The sequence below is a fragment of the Gasterosteus aculeatus genome, chromosome X, assembly GCF_964276395.1.
Source record: "Gasterosteus aculeatus chromosome X, fGasAcu3.hap1.1, whole genome shotgun sequence".
In the NCBI taxonomy this organism is placed as follows: domain Eukaryota; kingdom Metazoa; phylum Chordata; class Actinopteri; order Perciformes; family Gasterosteidae; genus Gasterosteus; species Gasterosteus aculeatus.
In genome coordinates, this window is record NC_135698.1 from 17,455,853 (window position 1) to 17,473,713 (window position 17,861).

Consider the following 17,861-nt stretch of genomic DNA (forward strand, 5'->3'; position numbering starts at 1 on the left):
AAGAGAAGCCAGCAGGTTATTTCTGGCTGGAATGTCGGCTCGTGAAGTATGGAATGGATTATAGAAATGCGCTTCTTAAACTGGAATGCCTCCTCTATTCATGCCCTGCTTTACCACATATGTACATACATCATTTGACCCAGAAATTGGGAATCCAATCTCTGCATTGATGGGGGGAAAAAACTAAACGTGGAATGCCGACTAATCTGCTTGGATTATGAGTCAATAATGGATTATGGATTAGGGAGTTTCATTGGAAATTTCATGTTTTTTGGTGCACTCGAGGGCAACGTGTTCTCTTCAGCCTCATGAATATGACTGGGCGAGCCCCCAGCAGTGTGTTGTTTTATGGCCACCATTTTCTTCTGCAGCTTCCTTCGTTACGACGCGGGGGGGTGGGTGGCCGACGACGTAAATTTCACGGAATTTTCACAAGGAATCAGTTACGTGTGTTCAGAATGACGGGTATTTTGGAGTTTTGGCCACATGTCTGCGGTTGCACCTCATCGTCACGCCGACATAGTTGCACTTCTCTGCAGATGATGCTTTGACACCCGTGACTGAATACCTGTCAGGGGGCCCGAGGCCACAACGCGGCGAGGACCGAGAGGCCCGTTTGATGAGAACGCCGAGAGGAACGTTTCTCTTTGAGGAACTGGATACTGCGTCCTGTGTAATCACTTCCCCATCAATCACCCGACTGAGGTGGGAGAAGCAAGGTGCTCACACAAACGAGCAAAGGGAGTTATGAGGGAGGGTACGTTTGTTCGGTGCATCAGAAAATGTCAATCAAAGCTATCGCTAAAGCTCTGGGTGTTTTTTCAAGTGCCGCTTTGAAGCCTCAAGGTTGACTGTTTTTGTCTGCTGCCATTTTTGTTTTTTGTAGCGACTCCTTGCTCAGAGTCGCCCCCTAATGTATATTAATAAGAATGCAACTTAAGGCACTTTGAACCGCATTGGTTTCGCTGTCAGTGGTCAATTAGTTCAATATCTCAGAAGCACATTGAATCATTTCCTTCAAATTTTAGATGAAGCTTTCATCTGGACTTAAAATTAACTGATATGAATGAACTGATGTGAATGAAAGCGTCACTCATTTGGCCGTAAGTCATCTAATTCACTCAAGTGCCAAATAGGATGAAAGGATTTTGGACAGATGTGGACTTGCAACCTGCCCGGCTGACAGAGCTGTACAGACAGGCATTTAATTTAAAACAAATATCCTTTAACAAATAGGATAATCTGATAATAAGAAAAATATGTGACCACATCATACTGTGTGAACTCGTGAACTCTCTCCATCCGGCTGCTGCTCGCACACTAAAAACATAACCCCCATCATCAACTGGTCTCCGGTGTGTTGTAGGGTTTTCCATGCGGCAGCTGAACATGACGTCCACATTAGTGCGCAGCTCGCATCGCACCAACAGCTGGATGAAAAAATGTTAATGATCAGCCAAGAAACGAGGCTGCTGAGTCGAATCAGACAAATTCTTCGGTTTCCACAAGCTGCGATGCCAATTACAGAACCATTTGCCTCGGAGGGCTGCAAATATGAGGCCAGCAAGCCCTCCCTGGATGACCTCATAGTTCCTTGATGTGGCGCATGATGCTCTTCAGGCGGACTTTTCGAAACCTCGACTGCTTTTGCTCTCTCGTTCGTAGGATCGATCATTACGCCGTTATCCTCATTTTCCATTGACTAAGTGTAGTAATTATTTTATTCCCATTCTATAGAATTTTAAGCAAGCGCCTCCTACATTTCATTTGACAATCACCCACATTGTGATTTTAACAAATTTGTGCTGCCCTTCAGTTTACACTTTACATTTGAGTTTTAATGATGCTTCGCAATAAAGAAGAGAGGAAGAATGTGGCCACCTGGCAGGTCTTTGTAGGAAACAGACCCCGTTTGTGTCAACAAGCAAAGCACTTTGCAAAGACTTTAGCGGTATCTGGGTGCCGGGAAGGGGGGGGGGGGGGTACGTCTGGATACGTCTTTCTTTTTGGATTCTGGAAGAAGCTCAACTGCATGAAAGGAGGGAGGGAGGAGAACCGGCAGGCAAGTGAAGCATTGGTTTTTAAGGCTTGTTCTTTATAAATGTTCTGAATCAATTCTATTGTGCTTTTGCACATTTGACAAATGTAGACGTGGTAAGCGGATGTTGAACAGCAGCATCGAGTGTGCTTTGAGTCTAAATCCAGAGGGGGGATTATTCCCCTCGGTTCTTCTTGCCCTCACTCTTAAGTTTTGTTATTCTTTAAGCTGCCAACTGTTTTCTTGATTCATAGTCTGTTTTTTTGTAGAGATTTCCAAGATGATGCCTTCAAAAAAAATTCTTTGACATGGGTTCAAAGAAAAGCCGTAAACTGTCACTATTGAGAGTCCTTTTAAAATGACTGAAGCGATTATCCGAGTAAATTGATACATTTTTATACCTCCGCCTACTGTATTTATATTCTGATATTGATCTGAGCCCTAATACCTTCCCCTGCTTCCATCATATTTAGTTTTTAAGAGCACTTTTTACCTTGTTGCATGTGAACTCATCTGCACACACAGAAATGCACACATTGACATGCACACAACATGCTATTGACGACAACTTGCCCCGATTCCCCTTCAAGTTGTGTGTGTGTGTGCGTGCGTGTGTGTGTGCGTGTGTGCGTGCGTGTGTGCGTGCGTGTGTGTGTGTGCGTGTGTGTGTGTGTGTGTGTGTGTGTGTGTGTGTGTGTGTGTGTGTGTGTGTGTGTGTGTGTGTGTGTGTGTGTGTGTGTGTGTGTGTGTGTGTGTCCTTTCTCCATTTAGAACGAGCACACAGAGCGTTATTGTCTCGATCGACGACCCTCTCGACCGACACGTCAGCGGTCGCACGGATCGATCTCGTGACCTTTTTTTCCCTTCTTTTTTTTTGGCCACACTGCGTCCTTTGTAGTCAGCCGGGCCACTTCTCAGATAGAAAGCGGCGAACAATGGCGTCCAGCATTACATCACAACCAGCAGGGTTCATCTAACATTTTTACCAAATTGCTCAGGAGTCACTTCCTGTCCGCGAGGCCGCTGATGGGGAGGCCTCTCGTCGGCTCGTCCTTGTGCGGTCAAGTGGTCTCGGACGCACTGCTGCACGCTGTTACGTTTTGGGCAACTAGATATACACACAGAGGGAAACTTTACTATGTTTGATTATTCACGATCAGACTTGCAGAACTTGTTTGGAATGGAGTGCTGCAGGCTACCGTCTGTCGCACTGAACGACGGGATCCTTTGTTACCAAGAAATTAGCCGCTTGTTTATTGTGAATCGATACCACATACAACATCCTATTCACTGCAACACCATACGTGTATTAATCCGCCACTCAAAGTAGTCCCCAACATATGTTTTATTAATTCAAGCTTATTTGGCAATGCTCAGCTGTTTTAGACAGCCTTAAACCTTTTTCATTAAAAGGTAAACTATATATATACCATCTTTAAAGAATTACTTCTACATAGCATTGAGGGAGTGACCTACATGTGGTCATCAAAAACAAAAACGTAGAATAGAGTCAGCATTCCTCTCTAATTATTGTATGTTTGCATTCATGTTTCCTACACGTCTTTTAGTGCCACGTAATCCTACATAATCTCTGCATGACACAATCACTCAAGTCAGACATTTCTCCAGTCAATGCAGCTTCAAGACAGGTTCTTTTGGGTGTTCCCAGCTGATGATAACCCCTTGTTGTCACTCAGTTTAGGTAACCTGCATAAAACGAGGACTCTGAGCAGCATAGAAATGTGAGTTTTGTATGAAGATGTGAAGATAGATTTGAGCTTCAGCTGGTTCCCTTCACGTCTTTCAGAAGTCCTCCACAGCCCAGACTTCATCAGACTGGATGTGGTGGAGAAAAAAAAGATAAAGATCCTTGACATCATGTTGGATCATCAACAATAAAGAAGAAAGGACTCCTTTTACTTCCTTCTCCTTTCTGATGTGAGCTGGACAGACTCGTAAATCTGAACAAAAAAAAAAATCATCCAAAAAATCTGCATCCAAAACAGCCTTTATTTACCTTTAACATGTCTGGTAAACGCGCGGATGCATCCGGGCCCCAAATCCTACCAAAGAGCGACTGAGGACGATCGGCCCCGGCTGTGTGCTATCTGAGGGCGGACACACCGATGGCCTTTGTTCTGGTGGCGTGGCCCGGCAGACCTGCCTCCCTGCCTGCTGCATTAGTAGCTCCCCCCCCCCCCTCTCCACCAGATGGTTCCCATCCAGATGCCCCCCCCCCCGCCCTCCCGACCCACAACCTCTCTGCCCTCAGGGACGAGACCTGTCTCCTGTGGCTGATCGATGGCTCCAGGTAGTGCCTTGGCCCTCTGGTTTAAACAGTGTGTGTTCAGGCCTGTGTGTCATTAAGTGTGTAAGGGCTCGACAAAGCTGCCCAGACCGACCGACCGCAGCTACTCACTTTACACTAAAGCCTTAAATCCCGTGTAGCATTCACACATAGCTGCTCCTACTCAGCAGCAATCACTTGGCTGCCGTGAACCGAGTCCACCGATTACGGAGTGCACGTGACGAGGTTTGCAAAGCACCTTCACTCCGAGCAACGTGAGCGGCTTCTATTCCCACTGTGTGTGTGTGTGTGTGTGTGTGTGTGTGTGTGTGTGTGTGTGTGTGGTACCGCATGTGCGTGTGATGCTAACCTCTGCGCCTGTCTGAACGCGTTAGCATTCGGCTCCCCCCCAGCAGAGACCTTCTCCCACTCCCAAGGAGACAAGTGAGAGCTCTGTGCCGTCATGCCCGGTCTCCATCATCGGCTCTCTGCAGATGCAGGGAGAGGACGGAAGAAGCTACTCGCCCTCTTGTTCTCGCGTGTTACTTCTGCAGCAAAAAGATGAGCCTGGCTTCTGTTGCACGCGCTCGCACGATAGCCGGCCGGCGCGCGGCTCTCGGAGGCCGAAGGCGGCGGCCATCGTTGAGCCTCGCGCGACAGAAGCCAGACTCATCTTTTTGTTGGCTAATGACGTGGCCCACCTGGGGCCCTGTGTGTTGCTGTTAGCGCTTCCATCCCTATAATCTGTGCTCCCACGCATCTGTTGGCTGGATTATCCCCGCCTCCTTCTCGCTCCGTCTCTTTCTCCGGAGCGTTCTCGCTTTCCTCTCTCGGGAAGCTCAGTGCAGCGTGCGATAAGCCGCAGCGCAGCGGACAGCTGCACACAATGTACTCAAACCCCCCCCGTGGTCGTATAGTTGACCTGCACTGTTTCTTTCTGCAGCTGGAGTTTTAATGTACGAAAGGCTGTCTCTGAGATGAGTCATCGAGCCAAGTATCCGCTCAACATGCAGTGCCAGTTGAGCTGCTAGAATTAAAGAGAATCCGGTAAACCAGACTTTCTGGCTTTTATCGGTATCGTATATAGGTCTCTGTCTTTTGTGCATTGAGTGTGATGTCATCCATAATGTGTCTTGCATCTGCTCTTGGAAGAAGCACCACCTTTTCTTCTTTCTTTTCTTCTCCTGACTTCACGGAACTCCCAACAGATTTGGTGAAAGGCCTGATTCAATCTGAGCGTGTCTACGTGGTGTCGCAGCAACCGGGCGCAGATGAGATTACAGACATTAGGATTCGTAGTTGGACACGAGGCCATCTGGGATGACGGGAACAATCGAGTAAACTGGATCTGCATTAGTGATCGCGTCTGTTTGAGCCGGTTAACTAGACTGTCATCAATCAAATTGGTATTTAATTAAGCCTCTATAGAGAGATCTGTTGAGGTCTAGTGTGGCTTTTGTTCAGGACTGCACTCTCATTCCTGCAAAGTTTGCAGTGTTTTTTTAAATCTGTCTGCCCTGTTTTCTGCACAAGCCGACAAATGCAGCCTTTGTTTGTGCCGTCCTGGAGAGGGTCTGCCTCGGGATAATTCTCGTCCTCGGTGCTTGACAGCAGCATGTGGTGTCGAACTTGCATCTTTTCCAAATTTTAGGAATAGCAGCTACTTTTATAGAAATGCAATTTATATCTTTTTCGGTAATTTTTACACTTAGCAAAGTCATCCGGCGAGCCACACTGGACCCCCCCCCCTGTGAGCCAGATCCAGCCCGCGGGCCGTACCTTTGACACCCCTGCCGTACACCTTTTTACACGTGCCTCACCCTTCAGGTTGCAACAGGTCCCGTGCTCTAATGTGCTTCGGAAACGCAGAAAGCCGACCAGTATCCAAACAAAGTAAAGCCACGTTGTGTCCGGCTGCTGTGGCTGAATGGTGCAGATGTGCCATTGAGAGCGCGGCCCGCCGGGCGGGAGTGGGTGGCTGGATGAAAAGGTAGGGAGCGGCCGGTGGAAGTTTGAACTTGTTCCCTGACGCTTTGGTTGGGTTTGTCATTTCATTGTGCACACCTGTTTGTGTCTGTTGGACCGTGCTACTTCTGGATCTGATGCACAAAGCCCACCTGACAAACCGAGCATGTCTGCCTTTGTATCTCCTCTTCTCATTACGCTCCTTTCCTGTAGCAAATTGGTTATTTACCGAGTTTAACTTTCCTTTCATGTCTCTTCGCTTTCACTTCACGAACCCTCTGTAGTCTCCACGTTAATCAATCCCAGCTTTCTCGCACATATCCCTCCTCCTTTTATTGGGCCTCCGTGTTCAGAGTCCCTCCTCCTCATCTTTGTCCTCCTCATCCGGTGAACAATGCAGTGAAAGCTACGGATCAATCTGTGAACAGTCTGTCTTTTTTGCGCAGCATTGAAATGGAAGATGTTGCCGGTTAAGTGACAGCTTATTTAGCCCATTTTACCTTTGATACCACATGCGAAGAGTCAAAAATCTTAATTAATTGAACAGCAAAACTATATTAAAAGGTCTGTTTAAAAACTCTCAAATTATTGTGTCCCACACTACACAGTGTCCCACTGAGGTACCATTGAGAAGACAATCGTGTTGAGTAAACAGATGTCTCCATACAGTTCTGCTCTTGTTAAATGCATCCCCCATTTAGCTCAATTCATCCATTCATTTTGACTCTCCATTCACCCCCCAGAGGGATGCAAGAAAAACAAGGATATCTTTTTGGATTCTGTGACGTTCTTGGCCTCACCCTGCTCGGGAAAACGGCCCGGCAGAGAGGAGATGAAAGCGCCCCCCCCCCCGGATAAGGGACCAGGAGGAGAGTAAAGGACTAGAGAGGAGGAGGGAGACGGAGGATGAAATCTTGGATTAAATAATAGACGGCGAGCGAGCTCCCAAGTGCCCCAGTTTCCTCGGGGTTTATTGAAATCGAGATGAAGTAAATCAGTGCGGCAGAAAGGCTTCTTGCAGGGGGGTAAAACAGTTCTCCGCTCGCCTCTCGCTCCCCGTGCAGCCGGCTCACCTCGTAAACAAACGGCAAATGAAGACGGGCGTCTAACTTCCGTAAAGATCCTTTTGAGGGGTTTTAGTGGTCCAGGTCTGCTGCAGTCTGTTCCTCCCAGTAAACACGAAACCAGCCCCGCTTCACACAAACAGCCGTGGCACCCACAGCACCACTCTGGGGGGGTGGGAGGGGGAGGAGTGACCCTTTAAAGTCACTGGACTAGTCCTGTGAGACTTCTGCAGACGGCTGATGTAAAAATAGAGCCTCCTGCTTTCGGAGCGAGGCGTTGTCCTGCAGCCCGGAAGTTCGCAGGACGAGACACTGGGCGAGACTAGATGGGGGGGGGGGGGGGGGGGGGAAGTGTGAGATAATGAAGCTTGGAAGAAGGGAAGGCGGCTGAAAGAGGCAGCGGGAGGGAAGAGGGATGGGGCGGCATATTATTAGAACTAGAGAGGAGGAGGACAAATGGCTTCTCAGGATCCAGAGAAAAGCACCAGCTTTGTTTTCAGACGCAGGGGGAGGAAGTAGCGTCACACAGCGCCTCGCTTAAGGGGCCTTCATCTCCCGCGGGCGTTACTCTCCCCCCTGACAGACAGAGATAACACGGGAGGAAAATGCTTCGGCCCCCTTTATTTAACTGTGATTCCCAAATCCTCTCACTGGGCACTGACTGAACTCCCCGAGAGATGGGACGATCATTTCACATCACAACACACATTTAGGCTCTCCAACTGCCGAGTTCTGGCCGGACGCGTCACTCTCCGCTTCTATTTGTGTCTTTGGACAATGGGAAATATGCTTTGGACCTGAAAACTGGACTGGAGGCAGTGAGCCGAATGTGGAAACGTAAACCTATTCTGGTGTTTGGTCTTAAAGAAAGTTTGTTTGTGTGGCGAGGCCTTCGGTCTACCTCTTTGTGGAACGGGAGCACAAACATGAATGCATCCTACGCTGGAGTTGATGAGGACTTTGGGAAACATCTGGCCTTGCCTGCAGCAGCAGGTTTACTGAATGTCATTTTTGATGGGTTCCCATATAATTGCAGACAACGACGTCCTTCTCCCGATGAATTCTAGTGTGCCTCAGCTGCACTTTGCGTGAAGTTGTAATGAGCAAAGCATTGCTAACAGGCTAAGCTAAGATGGAGAATATGGGAAACGCTGCTTGTGCTTGTCATCGGCATTGTAGCGTCGCCATCGCTCACCTTTCCCATCGATGAGGTTCTGTGTGCTGCTCCGTCTGTGTCTCCATCGCAGGCTGTGGCTCTTATTATGGGTCCTGTCTGAAGAAATGAAGGGTTGAGTTTGGGGCTAATGAAGACATGACGTCATCTGGTGAGGCGTGCATCAGCATTATACTCGTCGCATTTCTACTCGCGATCAACGTGACCTTTGAACCGTCTGCAGCCCCCTGCATTGTTTTATCGCAGGGTAGTTGTTTTTTTCCCCGGATGCCGTCGCCTGTGCGCTCTTCAGATGTGTTAAATGTTGCACACGCCAAAGAGGCTGCACGATCCCTGTGTGTATTTTATAAAGTGTAGTGGGGGGCGCGCCGCTCACGAGGAAATCCGAAGCACGATGAGTTGCTGAGGCCTGTGGAGTCAATGAAGTGAAACTACAAGCAGCGGCGGAAACGCCTGAGGTTAAATGTGTCCCTTCCCCTGCAAACCGCCAGTAAACAAAGCACTAGCGTTTAATCTATCTGTGAAAAAAAAACGATGTATTACCGTCAGATGTTTGTCATGTTAAAAACGTTGAATTTCAATACCCACACTGAACAGAAATAAATATTTCTTCAGAAAACTTTTGATGACAAGAATAATGCTCAGAAGATACTGATGTGTAATTTAGTTCCATGAAGAACTTCAGGCTGCTTTTATGGTCTAGTGGAACCTTTTGTACGACACACACACACACACTTTTGTCTCACACATGCACAAATATACCCACACTCTGTCACAACATCAAAACTCGTAAACGGCAAACACACACTACACACGCGCTCCTCCCACCGAAATCCCTGAATTAATAATCTCTCGCTGCTGCACACACACACACACACACACACACACACACTGCATTATGTAGGAGTCCAGCTCTCGAGGGATTAACACTTCAGCACAGTCGTGGGATTTTCCCACACCACCTCGCAGGCTGAGTTACGTTTACTGTCAGTCAGTGCGCGCAGCATCAGCGCCGAGCACACTGCCCGCAAACACGCTCAGGATTCAGCACGCGCACGCACACGCACACCAACATACACACGCGACTTGATACCCTTCTACTTTCTGGACTGACGCTCACTGATCCGTCCAGCTGTTTTGAGACACAGTTTAAATGAGTGTACACCTGACGCCAAAAGGCAGAAATAAAAATATATATTTCAGGTGGCTTAAATGTGTCAAATAGGTCTCGTGTACAGTCAAAATGGGGAAAAGATGTGTAAAATATTTTTCAGGCCCTCCCCTTCTCTCTTCTCCTCGTTCGTCTCGCTCTCCCCCCTCCTCCCCTCTCTTGTGGACGGCGCTGGAGGGCCTGTTGACAGTCCCGTGCAGTGGAAGCAGGCTTTTATTGGGCCTCTGTGTTCAGCCCTTCCTGAGGCCAATGGGATCCAGATGTGGCCCCAGCACTGTAGTGACAGCGGCCATTTATGGAGCGAGAGAGGAAAATGTGTGTGTGTGTGTGTGTGTGTGTTGGTTGATGTTGTCAACACGCGTGCAGATGTGTTTGGCTGCGCGTTTGGAGACATGAACTGGCCTCGGTGCCCATGAGCAAGACGGCGTCGTGGCGTTTTGTGTGCCCAGGTCTTTGTGAGGAATCATTTTGGTTTCAGACCTTCAGGCTGAGGACGTTTTTTTGGGGAAAGTGAGGACATTTTTGACATTCCTCACATGTTCAGAGAAGAGTTTGGGGTTTAAGGGTTACGTGATAGCTTGTGGTCTGAGGCGCGTACCGCATATAAACACTTGATCCGGAACCTTTGTTGCATAGTTGGAATTCTACGACACTGCAAACCACAGATTCATTGTATGCTGAATGATGTTGTGTATATGAAGTGACAGTGTGGTACTGATGATTATTGCAAGGGACACTTAATGTTTCCAATGCTGCAGATATTCTGGGTCATTTTCCACTTAAATGAGGATAAAGCGGTTTGTGAACTTTATTTATGGAAACTGTGTCCATCCTTTTCGACCCCCAGTGGTGAGTACGTCTACCTGAGCTCGCCGGGATCGTTAAAGGCGAGTGTCCTGAATGCAGAGACGCCGCGCCACTGTGCACCGCGCCTTCTCTCTGGAAGGACACGAGACAAACGACTGCTGGTTTATTTCCTACTTTCCCTCGTGCACAGCTCACAGAGCTCGGATGCAGATCGGCACGGTGTGCCGATATCAGAGTGTTTACTCCATTATGTGCATGTCTACGAGCACATATATTCTCCCTCAGCCAAACTAGACCTCCCTTCGACACGTGCCGGCTGAAGAGAGGAGGCCAGTTCACCGTGACCTGTCGTGTTTACCTAACTCCTCCTCACCCCCTTCTCCCTCCCTCGTTTCCTTTTTTCCTAGAAAGTGCAAAGGCAGTAAAGGAAGGAAGAGGAACATATAAGGAGAACTGATTAGTTCATATATTTAGTGTCCTCTATCTTTAAACTCTCAGTTGCTGTAGTTTATCTCTTGGAGGAGTTGAGCACTAAGCAAAGAGATTAAACACACACACACACGCGCGCGCGCTCCGTCCACCCAGCGCGGGAAGCCGAGCCGCACCTGCTGCAGCGGAGGAATGCTGTATGATGTCATTGCGCTGAGAGGGCCCCATGAATGTGGTAACAGTAAAGCCTTGACAAAACAACAACTTTGGGTGTAAAAGCAGACATGCAGACGCTCCCCCTGTGGGGAAACCCATCTAAGGGGGGGGTTACGAGCAATTCTGCTGCTCCGCACGCTGTTTAACAGCACGACAAGGGGGAGGAGACTGGGATGGAGAAGAGACGGAGGCGATAAAAGTGGTTTTTGGTTCATCTGAATCCTGGGATGTGCGCCGTTATTCTGCTTGAGTGTTACTGGTTGAGGGATATTAATCTGAAAACGAGACATTCACATTACGCTGGATCACACGCAGGCTCATTAGAAAGAGAAATACTCTCCACTGTATCTTCCTCACGAGCCAATCAGAGCAGACCTCAAGGCTTAAAGAGACGGTTCTTTGAACATTGATGCATGTAAACATGTTATGGTCTGAAACACACGTTTAAAGCTGAAAATGAACATGTGTGCTCACAGGAGCTTGTTTCATATGACATTCAACTCTGCTGTCGTCAAACACGGTAAATACATATGTATAGCTTGTGTAATAGAGCAGACAATAGGAAGTGCAAATAAAAAACCTTAAAAGATAAATCGCAGCCTCTCATGACCACCAAGGGTCAAATGCCCGCACATTTCCTCACACTGTAACGCGCTGGTTCAGACCGCACAGAGCAGACGTCTGCTTTAATAACGGCCCCGTGGGCTCTGGAGCAAACCGGCGCTGAGCGGTCCAGCTACTGAACGCACCTTTTAAAAGAGGAAGCCTTTGATGAAAGAAGCGCCCACAAACACGCTCACAGTAATTCCCCTCTTGAATAATTCATTTCCTTAATTTTAGAAATGTTTCCCCCCTCTTTCTGGTATTCATTTGTTGCAATTAACTTTCACTGTCGTTATGCTCTAATCATGTGACACGGGGAGGGGGGGGGGGGGGTTGTCCGGGTGAATCTGCGGAGGAAGCTTGAGAGCTTCGGCCCACCTGCTGATTTTAAAGAAAAATTAGCACGAAGACAAATGAAACCGAAAAGCTGTCTCTGCCCCGAGAGAATATGATGCCACCGTGTTCTGATGCGTAAGCGATCGCCTGTGGACGTGAACCCGCCTCTCATCTGGATCCTCACAAAGCATCCTGCTGGAACGAGACGCCCCCATCACCTGGTCGTCAGGGCGACGCAACATCAATACCACTCAGGGCTCCACAGAGGGAAGCAGCTAATGGAAGCTAGCATCGGTTTTGGCGCTTTGCCACTAGTTTTTTAAAAATTTTTCACAATCTAGGTCACCAAAGGGTTTTGGAGAGCGTTTAGGGGAACTGAGAGGGGGCGGGGGGGTTAGGGTTGCTGATTTGAGCTAAGTGCTAGGAAATACTAATTAACAGGCCAGCCCCCGTCCCGTCACCTCAACACTAAATCCGGTTCAGAAATAGAAGCTTGTTTCCTCCGAGGCCGACGCGTCGTGCCGCCCCGCAGAGGAAGGAAACGAGTGGCTGACGCAATGTGGCGGCGTGGAAGAGCCCGCCAGGGGCCCGCGTGGTGCTTAAGAGACATTAGCATAATTCCAGTATGGAGCCATAGAGATACACACACACACGTGTAACACACACACACACACACACGTGTAACACACACACACACACACACACATTCAAGGCACAATTAAGCCTTTGGGGTCAGCACATTTGCTTCAGCATCACATCTAACATATGGCCGGCTAAGCTCCATCTTTTGATTTGTGTAAGTGGACAATGTGGTGATCTGTTTTTAACACACTCATGTTGGTTATTTCTGGACTCCACAGGCTGTGCAGTGAAATCCGGGGTTAAATCGGTTTGTATCGAGTCGTGCTGAATTTTAAAATCAGCAAATGTGTGCAGTGACCTTTTCCTCGTCTCCTTCACGTTATTGTCTTTCAAAGAGAACAAACATGGAACTTGCCGTTAATTTAGACCAAGACAAAGCCGACCATTGTGTTCTTAAATGTAGGTTTTGGGGAAAAAAAAACAAAGTTGTCAAATATAACAATTTGCTCAGTGGCTTATTCTTCAGAATAAGAGGCTAGAATAGTAGAATAGAGATCAATAAAGTTCACAACACAGGAGACCTGCGTTACATTTTGTGTGTTTCCTGTAATGTAACAATGTAAAAAAAAACTAAATAAGTTTATATTCAAAAGGGATTATATGTCTGTGTGACTTTTAGGGCCAGCATTTCTCAGTCCTAGGTGTCACACACACACACACACACACACACACACACTGGTACTAGTAATCACAGATCCACAGTGCCTTCCCAGTGCTGTGGCCTCAGCAGGTGTTGACCATGAAGCAGAGTTCACCACTAAATCATCCAGACACTTCAGACCTGCTCATTAATCTCTTTCAGACACTTCACGAAGAAAAGAATACACACAAAGTACACACCTAGTTGCATGGAATCACACATGACACAAGTGCATCTTTTCCTCTTTTATTGATGGTTATGTCTGAATTCTGAATGAGATTCTCCCTCTATGTGTTTGTTTTTTTTATTTACATTTGGGGCCGAGGCGCGTCCCGCTGCCAGTCCGCTCTTCTTCTGTGGTGGATTAGTCGTCCTCATCGGGCCTGGTAGAGAGAAAAGAAGTGTGGTGTTGTGGGGAAGATGAGTCGTAATGCGGTGGCGTTGTTTGTCTTTTTCTTGGCCCTGATTGGTCTGTTAAATGTGTGTCAGGTCGGCGGGAGGTTTGTGTGGGGGGGGCGGCGGGGGGTAAACGGATTCTCTCAGAGATCAAGGGAGCAGGATTTTACTTTTATAAAGCCGTGTTATTCAAGAGCTGTAGTTTTTCCCCCAGCGGCCACAATCAATTATCTGACGCCCACTTCTGCCCCCCCACACTTATCCATATTTATCCCTTTATCCCTCCCTAGTCATTTTTCATGATTTCGTGCTGTAATGTATTTTCTACATTCCTGCTCATCTTTCTATCATCCCTTCTCGTTATTTGTTGAAGATCTTCTATCCTGTCATCATTTTCGTTCTTCTCATCTGTTCGACTTGTTCTTTCCTTTCCTCACCTTGTCCTAGATGATCATCTCTTCTTCCCCCCCCCACTTGCTTTCTACTCTAACTCTCCAGTTTTATTTTCCCCTTTTTTCTAATCTTCTCCTTTATCCCTAGTTTGCCTTTCCCTCCCTGTCTCCTTGTTGTGTTCCATCTCTTTACCGTGTCTCTCTCCTCGTCTTCTCTTCTTATTTTCTCTGCTTGTTTCCTCTCCTCTTCTCTCCTTGTTTTCCTCTTTTTTCCCCACATGTCATTATTTATCTTATCTTTCCTCGTCTTTGTTCTCATCTCTTCGCCACGTCTCCCTCCTTGTCTCTCCTCTCCTTGTCTTCCCTCCTCCTCTCCTCAGCTCTAGCTAACCAGCGCCACTGGGGTCCACGGGGCACCTAATGAGAACCTGACTAAGTCCTCCAGTGGCCTCTAATGATGGACTCCCTCTGTGTGTGTGTGTGTGTGTGTGTGTGTGTGTGTGTGTGTGTGTGTGTGTGTGTGTGTGTGTGTGTGTGTGTGCGCTTTCAGATAGGCAGTGTATTTGCCTTCTTAGGAATTTGGCGGTTTAGTGCATGGTTGACGTGAGTGTGTGTGTGTGTGTGTGTCTCATGCCCCATGACCTCTGTTACAGGTCAGTGATGTGTAGCCTTTCCCCTCCACGCCGAACACATTTTTTCACTTTGGATCAGAGTTCAGTTCCCATCATAGAGTCCGTGTGCAGACTCCATGATAACATGTGAGGTAACAAGGTGACTCCTTGATGAGCGGCGTAGCTCAGAGGACGTCTGCGTCTTTCCGTTTCACTCCTGTGCCTCAGGATGGAACGAGAACAACACACCTGTACCTGTCAGAATCACCTGTCCACGTGCTGAACGTTTCCATTTGCTCCTCAGGCCTTTGGAAACGCTAAGACGGCTCACAACAACAACTCCAGCCGCTTCGGCAAGTTCATCCAGGTCAACTACCAGGAGAGTGGCACAGTCAGAGGGTGAGACACACACACACACACACACACACTCATAAAAGTCAGTGTATGATTGACGTGTGCACAGATGCTGTTTGGAGGAATGTTGAGTGAACAATGACATCATATTTGGAGTGTCAGTTTAATCAGTTTAAGCCTGGGTTGATTAGCATGAGAATCCCGTGAGGTAGAAGCTAATCATGTGTCCGTATTTCTAGAGCCTATGTGGAGAAGTACCTGCTGGAGAAATCCCGTCTGGTGTACCAGGAGCACAACGAGAGGTGAGCGAGACACAGAGATGCCCTCACATTAGCATTTCTATTAGCATTCCCATTAGCATTTCTATTTTGATCATTCATGATGACGGCATCTTGTCGCAGCGTGAACCTCAATGCAGCCATAATCAGGAATCTACACATTTAGAGCCATATTTCCTACTTGTTTAAGAGATAATATGTCAGATCCATATCCATGCAGTGATTTGTTTCTTTACTGAGAAACCTAATAGCAGGATATCCGTTATTTCCTCTGCAGGCTGAGTGTGTGCATCAGCTTTCCATCTGACGAAGGCCTCTACCTCTACCCGGCCTCTGCTTTCTGAGTTAACTCATTTTTGAGAAAGACGATTCAGAGATACTTCAAACGAATCTGTTTCACCATCTGTTCACACTTCTCGTCTTCTTCAACCCTTCGTTCTTAATCCCACTCGCAGACACACACATGTGAACTCGTGCTTTTGAATTCCTACCTGTGCCTTTAAATCCACAAAAACTATTCTCTCAGACAACACGCTTCTCTTCTCAACCCGGCTCAGCATCGCTCATCTTTTAAGGGAAGGTAAAAAAAACAAATGAAACCCTGCGCCGGTCATCTGACCCCGATTAGCCTCTGGGTTTGTGTTCCATGCTGGTGGCGGGACCCCCCAGAGGGCTCAGACCTGAAGTAGGGGGGGGGGGGGGGGGGGGGTCAGATCATTAACCGCTGCCTTGAATCTGAACTCCAGACTCCGGACAGGTTGTCTCTGTGAGAAAAGATAAAAGGCTGGCAGCAGGGGGAAACGGCTAGCATGGCTCTGTCGATGGATACGGCCTTGCATTGGGCAGGTCAGAGGAAATGTTCCCGCGACGGATTTAGTTTTGCATCCATGTCAGTGATGTCTTTGCTCCGGGAAATGCAATTCTGAAGAAACCTGATCTTTGCACGTCCGTGTTCGTGTTTACTGCCGTGACTAAAGCCAGCCAGGCCACTGATTTGGTAGCTAATTAAATATCTATTGCTCGTAAATATTTATTGAGGTTTATTCTAACATTTATCTGAATGTAGTAGATGGTAAAGAAAAAATACGGATTGTGTAAATGAAGGTCTGTCTGTTAGAGAGTTTATAGAAACTCAACCTTTTGAAGTTAACTTGAGGTCACATTTCACAAGTCAAAGTGGCTTTTAACAGCAAGAGCAGTGGCAGTTATGACAACAGCTCACAGATGTATTCTTTAGAAGGAGAAGCAGATCGTCCATCCACCAGGAATGGCGTTCTCTAATAACCTTTCTGGGCTTTTAAACTTTCCACAACTCCACCAAGTGTCCCTGTGCACAGCGGTGGAGCTCGTTTCCAGCTGCTGCACCATCACATCTGGACGCGTTGGCCGAAGCCTCTTGTCACAGAGGCACCAACCTGCAGCCCACACGCCGCACGCAGCGCTTTGTTTGACCGGAAACGAGGGCCCGTCGGGGGGGGGAGCGGTGCGACCCTTTTATTTCAGGCTGTAGGTGTGACGTTCTGTTGGCTGCAGATAGAGTTTTTTTTCCACTCTACTCCAAACCTCTGGATGGAGCCTCCACCTGAGGTGTCGTTTGTGATGCGCTGTCCTCAGTTCACCTCGGGGGGAGTTTAGAACGCTTTGAGTGTTAATAGATCTTCCCTTCTGACGTGTGTCTTTCTCCAGGAACTACCACGTTTTCTACTACCTGTTGGCCGGAGCCAGCGAAGATGAGAGGAAGTCCTTCCACCTGCTGAAACCTGAGGAATACCACTACCTCAACCAGGTACACACACACACACACAAATGCAGGCAACACACAATTCAGTGCATGAAAAAAAGTAACTCCATATTAAAATATATTCATGCAAATCCTGTTGTGTGATTAAAATCCTGTTTTTGCCACCTTTTACCACCAACATATTCCATAAACCCCAAACCAGGCATTACAAAAATACAAAACAAAAATGTATCTCTACTTCAGTGATTTGATGTCATCTGGTGTCTTCACAAATAGAGAGGATTCATCTCAAATGCAAGAGAATTTACAAAAATGAAGCCTGAAGGTACATTTGGAGAGATTGATGGAGACCCTGAAGATGATGTTAAAAAATGTGTACGACTCTTTTCCCTCCTTTTCCCTTCGTTGAATCTTCATCCCTCCATTATCATAACTGGATCACTTCCTAATCCTGTGAAGTGTTGATTGCAGCAGCTCAAGAAATGTCCGCCTGCTTCTGTGACTGTCCCAGATGTGTGTGTGTGTGTGTGTATGTGGGGGGGTGGGGGTGCAGTGTTTACATGCTTGTGTACAACAATCCCCCATGTGTGTGCATCTTTTGCAGTACATCTGTGTGCATCGGCAGCATATGTGTGAGGATTCATTCCGTCTTCCCATCACAAAAAACACGCCTTTGTTCATCTCTCTTCCGCAAAAAAGGAACAGTAGTTATTATAT

At 47.5% G+C, this 17,861-nt stretch overlaps 1 protein-coding gene across 20 annotated transcripts in view; it reads left to right on the forward strand.

Moving 5' to 3' along the window:
• The window catches only part of LOC120809067 (unconventional myosin-IXAa), a 79,459-nt gene that overhangs the window by 21,365 nt on the left and 40,233 nt on the right, over window positions 1-17,861 (forward strand). For all 20 annotated transcript variants that reach the window (XM_078083182.1, XM_078083189.1, XM_078083194.1 and 17 more), the window contains 3 exons: window positions 15,076-15,170; window positions 15,365-15,427; window positions 17,090-17,189. In XM_078083182.1, the coding sequence (XP_077939308.1) occupies window positions 15,076-15,170; window positions 15,365-15,427; window positions 17,090-17,189 (258 nt within the window). The remainder of the gene's footprint in view (window positions 1-15,075; window positions 15,171-15,364; window positions 15,428-17,089; window positions 17,190-17,861) is intronic.